We start from the raw sequence: 13595 nt of genomic DNA on the forward strand, positions 1-13595 counted from the left end.
GATTTATGGAGGGTTCCTGACCCGTGATGGTTCGACTTGGGAATTTTCCACATTGCGATGTCCCAAGCGTTCAGGAGAAACTGTCCTCCGGATTTTGAATTCTGATCTTCCCCTGGGCGGGTGACACGTGGTCTGATACTCTGCAGGGAGCTGGGCAGTGGTGGGGGGGCGCTGGGTCTAACTGCATGTGGGCAGGTGTGGGTGCTCTGCGCACGTGTAAGGTCGGCTAGGCTAAGCTATGCCGTCCTGTAGGTTACTGAATGCAGTTTCAGATTACGATATACTCCACTTACGATGGGGTCCTTGGGCCGTAAGCCCACCGTAAGATGAGGAGCGTCTGCTCACATACACTACTGTTCTTGATGCAGACTAAACTGTCTGCCTTTGCTCACTCCAGCTGACAGAGAAAGAAGCCCGTCTGGAGTGGCCTCGATGAGCTGAACCGCAGTCTAATACGGGCTCTCCTGCCGCGTCAGCAGTGCCGTGTGAATCGCTGGACGGCCTGAATGATCTGCCGACACCGGCCCCGTCGCCACACGGCACCTGCTGCGCTGCTCTAGACCTGGGACGGCAGGAGGCACAGATGCACCTGCAGTTCCACCTGAAACTTAAACCACATGCAGACACTCTGAGGCACCCTCTGTGATCCTTCTGTGTAAAGGACTGTTTTAAAAAAAAGCCCTTTGTAATTATGATTTCCACCTCTCACCACCACATCTTTTTTTCTTTAAAATAAGGCAAGGCATTTCTTCACTGGAAAAGGGAAGTTTACAATCTATACTTTTTATAAATGTTATAAAATAGGTCCATTTTGTAGTCTTAAATAACATCAGTTTTCCAAATCAATCAAACTCATGAAATCTCATTATATTGAAAAAAATATACCTCCCTCATAATTTTAGGTCTAAAACAAGCAAGGTATAGAACTATATATACATTTTACTATTGGGGCAAAAAAAGTTAAAAATGTATGTGCTTGTCTATCTTGGGCAGGATATGAATATTTGTATTATATAACATTGCTTTCCTACGGAAAAGGAAGTGGGAGATTTGTTTCATTGTATGTAATTTTATTCTTTTAAACTTAAATTCTTTTTCAGACAAGTAAATGTAATTAGTTTAAAGAAATTAGATAAAAAATATACCTACCTTAAAAAGCGTTCATATAAATGTCCAGAAGCCACTGAGAAAATATTCAGAATGTCTGTTTCTTTTTCATCTTTTTCTGTATGCCAACTTCTTGTGAAACTTGGAATAAAAAAGTAGTGATTGGCAGTTTCTAAATATACATCTGCAAACTTTATATACTTACACACTAATCTGATAAGCAATAAAAATAGGAATACCTTTCAAATAAAGGTTTTACACGGAAACATGTTCTAAAAATGATGACTTATTAATACCAAAACATGTGACTCTATAACAGTCTCTATGATTTTTAAACATTTAAAACAGAGTGCAATTATATTGTCTCTAGGTTAATGAAGCAGCAGCTTTGAATCTTTCTGCATTACAAATGTCATCTGAGAATAGACAGGGAGAGAGCATGCCTCGGACACACGCCACGTGTTGAGATTTTGCACAGGCCGACAGTGGGGGCAGGAACAAAACAGACAAGTGTGTAACCACCCCCCGGAGGGGGTCTTCCTATGTGGTCATGGGTGGGCCCTTGAGTGCTGGCAACAGGACTCCCCCAGGACAACACGTCACACAAGGGGCCTGGAACGTGGAGCTCCTCTGGCCAGTGACAGTCGCCCCTCAGCGCAGGCTACGGGGCCTTGTGCTGTGGGTGCCCCTGGGAGGACCAGGCAGGCACTCGGGGGCCACGCCCACTCACTGGCTGCTTCTGGGCCCAACTGCCCTCTTCACCAGTGTTTGGATGCAGACCCGCCTTTTATATGCCCTGTCTTATACAAAGAAGTGGCTGAATATCTTATTTAAGGTATTCATTATTCATCTTTTCTTTTTCTACCCATTTAAAATGTTTATAATTAAAAGCCTTGTTTTTATAAGCACAGATATTTAAAATGATGACAATTTGGAAAACTAAACAATTTATAATTTTCATTCAATATATTTTGCCAAGTAGAAATTGTTGTAACAGAAGCACTTTTCAGATCTTTTCTTATACTTATCTCTCAAATAGAAAAAATGCAAGTTGATTCAGTGTGGGAAGAAATCACTAAGATAAAACTAAGGCTAAAAAAAGCGAAAGCACTCTAATACATCCAATGCTTATCTATTTGCAGGAGTGGCCATCTCCACCAGAAAGCGTTCTTTTGCTTTGGCCTCCCTCCTGTACAAGTTGCTGTGCTGCAGTGGATGGTTATCTTCACTGGTTCTTAGCTTCCCCTCCTGGCTCGAACGGGAGCTCGCAGACGGACACTACACGCTCAGATTGTTTCACTGTCCCACCAAACACACCTCCTCTTCAAACGGTCTCCAGCTGAGTGGCCTGGGGCCCTTCTCCGGCAGTAACTACTCCAGTGCACACACACTGTCACACACCACAGCCCTTCTCATCAACCAAGGGGTCTAATGGAAAAAAAGGCCTAAACTGGGCAGAACCCAAAATGATGGGAGTGCTTTGGGTCGTATAACAAAATCTGCTTAGGCTGTTGAATCTACTTGGCCTCAAATTTCTATTTCCTAGCCTTGACCATGCAATCAATGATTCTTCACCACAATCAAGTTAAGTTCAAATCTCTAATACGGACTTTCAAAATTCTCTACAATGTGGATCTACAGGAGCTTTTGTTTTTGCTGGCTCAACGTCCTCCACACTTGAGTAACAATACGTTGGTGTTGTGAGGGGAAGGCTTCCCTCCTCCACCCTCCACACTGATTCTAGAGACAGGCACGTGACCCCAGTGCGGTCAGTCTCAGTGGTCAGTTCAGTTTGGGACACACGGCTACAGCTGAACCAATGAGCCTTGGAGCTCTTACTGGCACTGTTGGGAAAGGGGCGATCTCTCTCCCATGGAGAAGGCAGACCTTTCCTGCCTTCTGAGAGTGAGGCCCATCTGAGAGTGAAGGAGGCCACAGAAAACAGAACTAAGAGAGGAAGAGGGCGTTTCCATTGAATGCCCTCGCCTGAATGCCCGAAGCCAGCTCTACTCCTGGACCCTACAGATGACTGAGTCCACAGGTTACCTCTCTGATTGGCTAATGACATAGGTGCCAACCTAACGCACAGATTCCCTGCTGGACTCACTGTGCCAGCTACCCGGGCTACTCTCTCTTCCTCGAGTAACACACGCAATCTTCACGTAACCAGGTACCTGCACTCCACCTCCAGCTTTTGAAAACCTGTCTATTGTTTAGAAAACATCTTCTCTAAGGAGTCTTTCTGAGTGTCCTCCAAACTGGAGACAGCCCCTTTGTCCCTTGATTTCCCATTAACACTTACATAAGTGTCCTTTCTAGAGGGGAGGATTTGTGCGTTCCTGAAATGTTTACCATCTGCAGGGTTTCCACATACTAGAACCTGATGGACCTACAGTTATGCGTTGAAACAGTCATTAGTAATTAATTACCTTTTAATGGAGTCCCACATTCCTTTTTTTTCACCTTTATCGGTAAGAATATCTTCCTTAATTTTGTCTGGCTTTTTTTTCACCTAGGTAGCACGGTAAAGAAAATTTTAGAATGAATACTGAAGCTTTAACTGTTATGCCGCACGGTTGGAAGGTGAATTACTACTGGGCAGGGTGACCCGGGCAAATCTAAGGCAGCTGCAGCAACTGAAGCCAGAGAGTATCTTAGTACATTATTGACACTCCGGTTTCAACAATCAGTTCAGCCCCTTGATTTTAGTTCCTCTGGCGGTTAGCTCCATCGTGCTAAACGATGTGCTTATATTTGTATTTACTGATTTATCAATCTTGAACAGTTTAGACATGATTCATTCTTTATAACGACAGATGAGCAGCTCACTTATATCAATCACCCTTCTTCTTCTTGTCTGGAAGTTTTGGTAGTAATACCTTTATCATTAGTTCTTCTACCAAGTACTTCTTTTTAAATTAGTAGTTAAATCTCTATTTTCTATTCCAACAACTTCAAGCGTTCCTCTTCCATATCCCTTTTATAAGTACTAATATCTCTACCTCTTCCCTCCACCTCCCAACTTACATTAGCTAAACACCTTTATCACTGTATATACAGATGATATCTTCATTTAGTCCAGAAAATATATCTTTTCCACTTTTCTATGTTTAATCTTCATCTTGAAAATCAGTCGATAGTGCTTACTGTGAGAACATAACTTGTACCTCTGCAAAGTGACAGTGATGTGGCCACTGTGCCTCTTGGGGGAGAGTGGCTAGTTCCAATGGATTCTGCTTCTTTATATTCCACCCGTAGTGTAACATTTTGGGGAGAATTTTACTGTATTCATTTTTTCTAGTGACGAGCTAGCTGTATTTCTGCCTTACCGCATCTCCACTATTTTCCAGTTTATTTATTGTTGATGTTAGGTGTTTAGACTTACTGTCTGTTCGAAGACAGTTTTCTTGGAGCTCAACAACTAACCGCCTGTGAGTTCCAGGGCCTTCTGTAACTGTCACACGAATGTCACCGTCTCCTGAAACACTTGTCCTCCTCCGTCTCAGTCTTCATCTTCACTGTGCTGGCAGGCAAGTAACTTCAAGAAGAAAGGCAACAAACAAGGTTCCCAAACCTTCACACTCCAGAGAACAACTTTACTTGGTGTTCAAGCTGTGCGAGTCAAACCAACGTGAGAGTTCGAGTGCGCGGGGCACGAGTCCTCAGGGCGACGGCGGCCTCCTTGGGACAAGAGCAGCTCTGCGCTGGCTTACTTCACGAAGGCTCTTCTTTCCCCTCTAATTTCAGTTTTGCATTTCCTTATTTCCCTCATGATTTTGTTACTGTCAGCTCCTCACAGCTCTCAAGATTTTTAAAGTCTATTTTACTCAACATTTTTACTTGTGTTAAGTAGGTGGGCTGGTCCCAAAGAACCAAAGCTGCCACCACAAAAAACTCATTCCTCTCTCTTAAAAGGAACAATTTCTCTTTTTAGGGTTAGTTTTTCAACCTGTATCCCTAATTTGTAACATTGTCTGGCTACAGATACAGTAGATAGAGTAGACACATCCTAACTTAAAAAAAATAATTGTTCTGCCCTGGCTGGTGTAGCTCAGTGGGTTGAGCGAGGGCCTGTAAACCACATGATCGAGGTTCGATTCCCAGTCAGGGCACATGCCTGGGTTGCAGGCCAGTTCCCAGCAGGGGACACACGAGAGGCAACCATACATTGATATTTCTCTCCTTCCCTTCCCCTCTAAAGATAAATAAAATCTTTAAAAAAATTGTTCTTTTTCTTCTATCTTCAAGCTCTTTGCTTTTCTTTCCTTCATAAACTTAATCCTCTTCTTTTTTTCATTGCCAGAGTTCCAACATGACATTTCAGGTAGAAAAATTGTAAAATCAGTTGTAAAATAAAAAGTCATCAGTTAATTGAAAGCGAGATCAATTCTATTATTATCAACAACCCCACAGGCAGCTCTGCCTCACGTACTTGTACTTCCAGGATTTTGCTTCTGAAGCTGTTCAACACGACGACGACATGGCCCAGCTCCGACTGAGAGTCCGCTCCTTCGTGCCTGAAGGGAGAAGAGACGTAAATGCCTATAACCAGTTCATGAAAAGACACACAACATGAAAGAACTAATGTATTTTGCAGTGAATGTAAGTATAATATCACTTGTGTATATATCATATTCAATATTTTATATTTCTGTAGTCAATATGTGCTATAATAGACTACAATTTTCAAAACTGTCCAATCAATTTTAACCTAGTACAAATTAAAATTACACAAAAGTAACTCTGTATTCAGTACTGTCTGATCACTCAGAAACCTCAAATTATTGCTCATCTTTTCTGTTGTATACCCAGATTATCAAGTATTCAAGATATGAAAATTCAAGTATTTCATATCTCTGTGATATTTGCAGCAATGAAAATATAAAATATTTTTAGACTTTAAGTTGTCTAAATATCATAATCACAGGAATTCTACTGTCCAATAATTTTCAATACCTACCAGCCATTTTCAAACACTCAAATTTGAAGTGTACTGTTAAGCTCATAAGACAGGAAATGTCTGTAATTACCCATCCACATCCCTTGATGTTTCTATTTTATATCACACATGATGCACTTCATTGTCTAATTTTCAAAAGTGAGTCAAATATGACAGCCTTGCTCAAAAATAATATTTTAAATATTATATTCACTATGTATTGAAAAATGCTACTGTAAGAAACATTTACAATAAAATTGAATTTTATCAAAGAGGGAAAGCAAACAGATGTCAAATTAGTGGACACTTTATGTTCAGAGTTAGACACTTGAACATTTTCCCAAAGCAAAACCCTGGAAATTCTAGCACTATGTGGACTAACACAGGCCTCTGACTGCCCCTCACTCCCAATTCCCCGGCTGAGCTGGCTAAACCAAAGGAGAAGGCACAGGTCTACCCAGGGGTGTGCTTTCTAATTACCACCAGAAACCAGGAAGTGTTCCAACTCATGTAGCAGAAACACCAAATTTCTTAGTAACTTTCAAGAGCTTCCAGTCCCGAGCTCTACTCAAGGGCACCCGCAACCTCAGCTGCTGAGTCCACAGGCACTGAGACCCGGGCAGGGCCAGGGAGCCCAACGCCGCGGCTCAGCTTGAATGGGGTCCGAGCCACCTCCTTCCTCGCCACCAAGCGGCGGAGGTGGTAGTGATGGAGACTCTCAGTCTGCCAAGCAGGGAAGGGATTACGTTTTGTTATTTATTACCATGGGGTAGTCACGCATCCTGCCAACATGGCAACCTGGAGACATAAAGAAACATGAGCAAAAACAGGCTGTGGGTGTAACACAGATGCCTGAGACTGAGGAGGCTGACAGAGAAGCCAGATGGAATAGAGATGCACCAACGGACACTGGCATCAAGGTGAGGTACAGCAAGAGAGACCCCCGAAGAGCCCACGGAAGCACTCCACGGACTGAGCTATGACCACGGTCAGGGCTGGAGAGTGCACAGCCACCTCACCAAGGGTTCAGCTCAAGGAACTAAAAGAACAGGCAGTGTCTGAAAGCTCTCCTGTGCCCTATAGAAAGCACAGAGGAAGTAGTTCAATTTCAAATTGAAATGAAAACTATGTACAAATAGTAACTGGACCATCTGTTTTTCTGAAGGTTTCAAGTGAAAAGTCAAGCATAATAATTTAGCACATTGAAAGCCATATATACATGTGTGTGACGTATCTGACATTTTCTGTAATTTAGTTAGGAAAATCTAAGAAGCATCTGTCTAATTTTAATAGGACTCAGGATGTTCTTTTCTAGGGGAGAATAATTTTGAGTATTTTTGTGTCCAAGGTTCCTGGCCGTCAGCACGGAGACAGGGCAGATGGTCTGCAGTTGCCACCAGCTCATCCTTCCTATTGCTGGGTACTGTTCCACTGCATGGACGTACCACGTGTTGATCCTTCACTTGGGAACATCTGGGTTACTTCCAGTGTCTGGCAATCACAAATGAAGCTGCTATGAACATTAATGTGCAAGTCTTTGTATAAACATCCTTTTCTTTTTATTTAGCCTAAGTACCTATGAGTGAAATGCCTGACTCATATGGTCCTGCCGGACCGCTCCACTGCAGGCGCACCGCACTCCACACCCCCAACAAAGGTGGGGACAGCTCCTGTCCCTTCACGCCCTCACCGACCCTGGGCAGTGCAAGTCTTTCTAACGTTAGCTATTCTAACAGTTAAGTGGTGGTGTCTCTCACTGGGGGCTTACCATGCATTTTCCCAAAAAACCAGTGATGTTGAGCATCTTTTTCATGTGTGTGTTTGCCATCTTTATGTGTCCTTTGGTGAAGTGTCGGTTCAACTCTTCTGCACATTTTTTTATCAGGATGTTTTCTTATTGTTCAAATTTTGACAGTTTTTCATATATTCTCTACCTAAATTCTTTGTTGGACATATGCTTTGCAAAGATTTTTCTCCCAGTCTGTGGCTTGTTTTTGTTTTTATAGTCATTACGTATCCTTTTGACGTCAATATTCACACCTTTTGCAACAGAACTGTCTCATGAAGTATTGTTTCAGATCCTGCCCAAGGTGTCACACATATGTGTACTGTATCAACTTTCTGAAATCTGAAAAACTCTCATTCTAAACTACGCATGTCCCTCAGAGATGGAGATGAGCATTCCGCACCCCCTTCTTGTTCGGGAACGTTCTGCCTGAGGTATGAGTCTCAGTGAGTTACTATAATCCTCCAAACTCTCGGGAGGTGCTCTCTCCTTCCTCACGCCAGCACTCACCCACCCCACCCCTACTCCCTATCACAGAACTAAGCCTTCCAGGCCTTGTGTGCATGAATTAGTAAGCACAGGTGTTGAAGGACACCATGTGCGAGGCACAGCATAAGGAAGAAAGGAAGGAAAGTGTAAAGAGGTACAATAAAGTGTCCAATAAGCTCCACCCCGTATTCCCTTTGCTGGGCACAGTTCCTGTTGTGGCGACAGTGCCCCGTAAGTGCAGGGTGGGCACAAGGAGGTTTACAGTGGTTCGTGTGGGAAAAGACACGCAGGTTATGACGGTTACAACAGCTTTATTAACCCCTGCCTGCTCACACCTACAAATCCACTTTTGCCCAACCCTGTATTTGTTTAAGTAAACGAAAAGCACAGACATTTACTAAGGGAAGTAAAAAGTCTCTGTGAGGGCTCGGCAAGCTACAGCTGGCAAGTGAGGTCAGATGGGTGACATGGCTTTGATGGCCCTGAACTAAAAATGGTTTTTACGTTTTAAAGTGGTGGCTAAGAAAAAAAGAATACTGCTAAAACTCAGACGTGCCCTAAAACATGAAGGACTGTATTCTGGCTCCTATGGAACAAGTCTGATAATCCTGGCTGTACATTAAGCCCATTGATGAGCAGGTGCGTTACTAGGAAAGAAAGCAATTCTTATCTATAAAAATGAAGAACTGAATATAATCCATGGACAATGGCTTTGTCATGTAACGCACATTATATTGTCATTAAATTGTAAATATATTAATTATGCCAATGCATCAAAAGGTATATAGAAAGCAATTAAGGAGACAGTAAAGAACAAGATATATACATTAGGCATATCTTTTATATTTTTGGAATAAAACAAAAAATTAAAAATTTTGGAATAGATGCCACAATTTTATATGTAGTTTTCATTTTATAGTGATTGTACTTGTGAACATTTTAGTTATTTTGATGGTCTTGGTTATTTACCACACCTAATATCTGTTTACACATAAAAGTTTAAAAGTAGCTCATATAACTCACCCAACTATTTGATAAATATCTTCAGATTTTCCATGGCGTAATTTCAGTATCCAAACACCTGGGTTTGCTTTTAATTGAAAATATCCCTTTTAAGATGAGAAAAATATGATCATAGTTGTATGACTAAACACACATCCAACTGTTTAAGCAAGATCACACACAAATCGTCCAAGGAAGTGTCACTGACTGTGGGACGAATGCATTCTACAAATCAATTCTGAGGAGGAGGAGTTTTCAATAACCTATAAAAGCACATTCTGAAAATAAGATTCCCTTCATTTTTGTTCTATTTAACTACCTTATTCAAGATTTCAGTTTTGTTTTTCAGGATCTGTTCGGCAAGAGCAGGATAAAATTTATTTTATCTTCTCATTAGAAAAACAGAGCATTTCAGATGAAGCATCTAACTGTAACGCCATCAACTAAGTTTCTGTTACACTCACAAGGTTGGCCATCACTATTGTGTCGGCTGCGACGGGTCGACCTTTGGTGCCAAGTGTGAACTGCAGGCCCCGAGGAGGCTGTTCCGTCACCACGTCAAAGCAATGTCCTTCAAGTAGTAGATGCTCCAGTTCGTATTCTGCTGTAACCGTTTTCTCAATCTGTGGAGGACACGTGTCCTTAGTAACCCCCACAGTGCAACCATGGTGGTAACTCAATGACTTTAACGCTAGCCCGCGGATCTGGGTGGCTACTCCAAGCCTTCCTTTCCCAGAGGGGACTGAAGAGCTGAATCCATTTCCTGAAGACTAAAGCTCATGACACACCTTTTCCCTTTCCCGGGCCAGCAACTCATCTCCGGCCTCAGGATACACACCCCGGTCTCGCAGGCAGAAAGATGTGATAAAGCTGAAGCAGCCAAAGATCGCTGCAAGACGGATTCCGACGGAAAGCTCCTCAAAGACTGGGCTTCCCCGCTGCGGTCTGAGAGCTCCCTCTCGACACACAGCAACATAGCCGACTGACCACCACCTACTGCCTTTCTCGTGATTTAAAAATATTAACGTGTAATTGTTTTGCACTCAAAATAACATATGCTCATTAAAGAAAATCTAGCAAATATTAGGAAGTCGGAAAGAGGAAAAATAGAAATCACCTGCAGACTAAATAGCCATCAACACATCAATGCACTGATTTGTATTCCTTTTTTTCATAAACTTTTTCCTAAGACATTGTAACCTGTTTTTTCATTAAATCTACTTTTCTAGGAAAATGTGAGTCTCTATAAATATCCTTTAAGTAATGATCTTTCCAAATACCTCCAGATTTTCCTCTATTGTAAATGCTACAACAAATATTTTAGGACTAAAGCTTTTCCTACACTTCAAATGAAAAGCATATCCAAACACGACAATAAATCAAGTGGGAGCCGATTTTTACACAGTTTAGCAATTCTGCTCAGCAGTTAAGACAGAGATAAATCTATCTAATTTTATTTCACTACATTAGGTTTTCAATAGTGCTGTTTAGTACATCTAGTATACGGAGTATTTGAAAACATTCTCTATCATCTTTGTTTTCCTTTGACTATAATTACCTTAGAAAAAATTATAGTTCTTGTGTACAACATTTCTTGAGACCAGCTCTTATAATTTTACTGTTTTTAAGAAAAGAAATAAATGACCTCTTTGTTTCAAAAACTTTAGTCGGGTTCTAATTAGTGGTTGACTTATTACTATTCTAAGTGATGACCTTCATATATATAGGAGGTATGTCAAGAAAAAGTCTAACCATTGTTAATATAATGAGAATGTTTTTTGTGACACTGATGTAACCTGGCAGCCAAGGAGAGTGGACTGGAATGTGCATGTGTGAACAGTGACGACGTCACTGTACTAGTCAGTGGGGGCGGTGGATGCCATTGAGTGAGCGTGTGCACTGTGTGGCCGTAACATTCTAATGACTGAGCAAGTAGAGCGGTGAATCTGCATCAAAGTTTGTGTTAAGCTTGAGCACTCCTCCACAGAAACTACTCAGATGACTCAGAAGGTTACAGTCATGGGCCAACCCAGTGATTGGCAGCTTCATCAGAACAATGCACCCTCTCATGCATCACGGGCCAATCAGTTTTTCTGAGAAACATCAAATCACCCAGGTGACTCAGCACCCCTTCATCCCAGGTTTGCAGCTGCATGACTTCTGGCTTTTCCTAAACTAAAACCACCTTCGAAAGGGAAAAGACTGCAGACCGTCGATGAGATTCAGGAAAATATGATGGGGCAGCTGATGATGACTGGGAGAAGTGTGGAAGGTCCCAAGGTGCCCACTTTAAAGGGGACTGAGGTGTCACTGTCTTGTGTACAATGTTTCTTGTATCTTCCTTCTATCTTCTTCAGTAAATGTCTCTATTTGTCATGTTACACGGCTGGATACTTTCTGGACAGACCTCACACTTTATTAATCTTTGTCCACAGTCCTCACAGCACTTAGCTTGGATGGACAGATGCTCACAAGACAGTCTCAGAACACGAGAATACCGGGGAGATCACCGACTTTAACTCTTTCATTTTACAGACAAGGAAACTGCATCCAAAGTGATTAGGAAGTAAAGCTTAACTATTTTTCATGAATTAGGCATCCAATCCAGGTCCCATAGGCCACATGTGGCCCAAGATGGCTATGAATGTGGCCCAACACAAAATCATAAATTTACTTAAAACCCTTTTTTTTTTTTGCTCATCAGTTTTCTTTGGTGTTTGTGTTTAATGTGTGGCCCAAGACAACTCTTCTTCTTCCACTGTGGCCCAGGGGTGCCAAAAGTTTGGGCCCCACTGACAGAGAAAAGTCCAAATATATTCAATTAGTCTGCGACTAACAGTAGCCTCATTTTATAGCATATCAATACTAAATTTTCTCTTGTCCATAACAGACATCAATTCTGCGGATTTACTTAATGCGTAACACCAAAAATAGCCAGTTTGTTTTTCAAAGAGGTTTTTGTAGTGAATATCTTTTTTTTTAGATTTTATTTATCTATCTTTAGAGAGGAAGGAGAGAGGGAGAGAAACATCAATGTATGGTTGCCTTTTGTGCATCCCCTGCTGGGAGTTGGCCTGCAGGGAACTGGCCTGCAACCCAGGCATGTGCCCTGACTGGGAATCGAACCTCGAACCTCTGGTTCCCAGGCCCATGCTCAAGCCACTGAGCTATACCAGCCAGGGCTGTAGTGAATATCTTAAGTTTTCTAATAATTTCATAAAGCTGATGCAAGTTAAACTACTTTAAGTTAAATTAGTTCCTACTATGACAAATTTGATAGCTAGGTATCCTTTCTGATGTTTATAACTCCTTTATATTTTTATTTAACTACTGACCAAAGTCCTGGTAAGAAAGAATTTTTCTAGATCAAGTTCTTTTTAGGCATTTATGTTGGGATGTAGCTGTAGCAAGGAGCGCCGGTGTGACTGAGTGTGCGGTCGTGACAAAACTCATTGGCTCATCTTTGCGACGGTGCACCTTTGTCCTTAAGCTCCACCTCCCTCCTCCTACTCTAGCGAGTGTCTTTCCTTAATGCTCTTCCAGGAGCCTTGCAGGTACAGGTAGCACACAAGGTGGAAGAGCCTCAGAGGCAATCACAGCTGCTAGAATATACAATTCCCTCCGTTCATTCATACAACCTATGGAGACAGAGGAAATTACTTCTCTATTTTAGTCTTCTAAAATAAATAAAGCTCCTGTTCACTGAAAGACATTGTTGTATTTGCTACTCACAATAAAATGTTTAATCTTCAGTAATTGTTTAATAGCTGCTGAATTTTTTTTACCAGCCAAATCAATTTAAAATCTTTTCTAAGCTGCATTAATTGTCCCACGCAAACTCTTTACCTTTTTGGTTAGAATATTTAAAGTGACCTCATTGATGTGTATTACTGAACTCCCTTAATGAAGAATCCAAGGGGCTCCTTTAAGAGATAAAACTCATGAAAAAAGTTTTTCTCTTTATTCCTTAGCAAGTTCATTTCTCAATTTTCCCTTGTGGACTTTATTCCTTTTTGTCTTTCTATTCTTTCCCTAAGTTTAAAGGACTGCTTTCAGGTGACTGCTGTGACTGAGTTTTAGTTTACTCTCTGGGTGGGTAAAGTTGGGGGTACCTCTACAACAATCTCATGTTCTGAAACGATCAGGGAAGTCACTTAGGATCCTACAGAACCTACTCACCAGTGGATCAGAAGAAACGTGCCCAAAAGAAAAGCTTGAGGCCAAGGGTAACAACACATGAGAAGCATGAGAAATAAACCTGATGAGCCATCG

General features: G+C 41.7%; 1 protein-coding gene across 1 annotated transcript in view; it reads right to left on the reverse strand.

The window, feature by feature from the left end:
* Positions 1–13595, reverse strand: part of UGGT2 (UDP-glucose glycoprotein glucosyltransferase 2) — a 120593-nt gene that overhangs the window by 14605 nt on the left and 92393 nt on the right. The window contains exons 28-32 of the mRNA XM_037057567.1: positions 9788–9946; positions 9345–9430; positions 5540–5624; positions 3537–3619; positions 1150–1248 (exon numbers count right to left, since the gene is read on the reverse strand). Coding sequence (XP_036913462.1) covers positions 1150–1248; positions 3537–3619; positions 5540–5624; positions 9345–9430; positions 9788–9946 — 512 coding nt within the window. The remainder of the gene's footprint in view (positions 1–1149; positions 1249–3536; positions 3620–5539; positions 5625–9344; positions 9431–9787; positions 9947–13595) is intronic.

The sequence above is a fragment of the Sturnira hondurensis genome, unplaced genomic scaffold, assembly GCF_014824575.4.
Source record: "Sturnira hondurensis isolate 20B ecotype Veracruz unplaced genomic scaffold, ASM1482457v3 Scaffold0009719, whole genome shotgun sequence".
In the NCBI taxonomy this organism is placed as follows: domain Eukaryota; kingdom Metazoa; phylum Chordata; class Mammalia; order Chiroptera; family Phyllostomidae; genus Sturnira; species Sturnira hondurensis.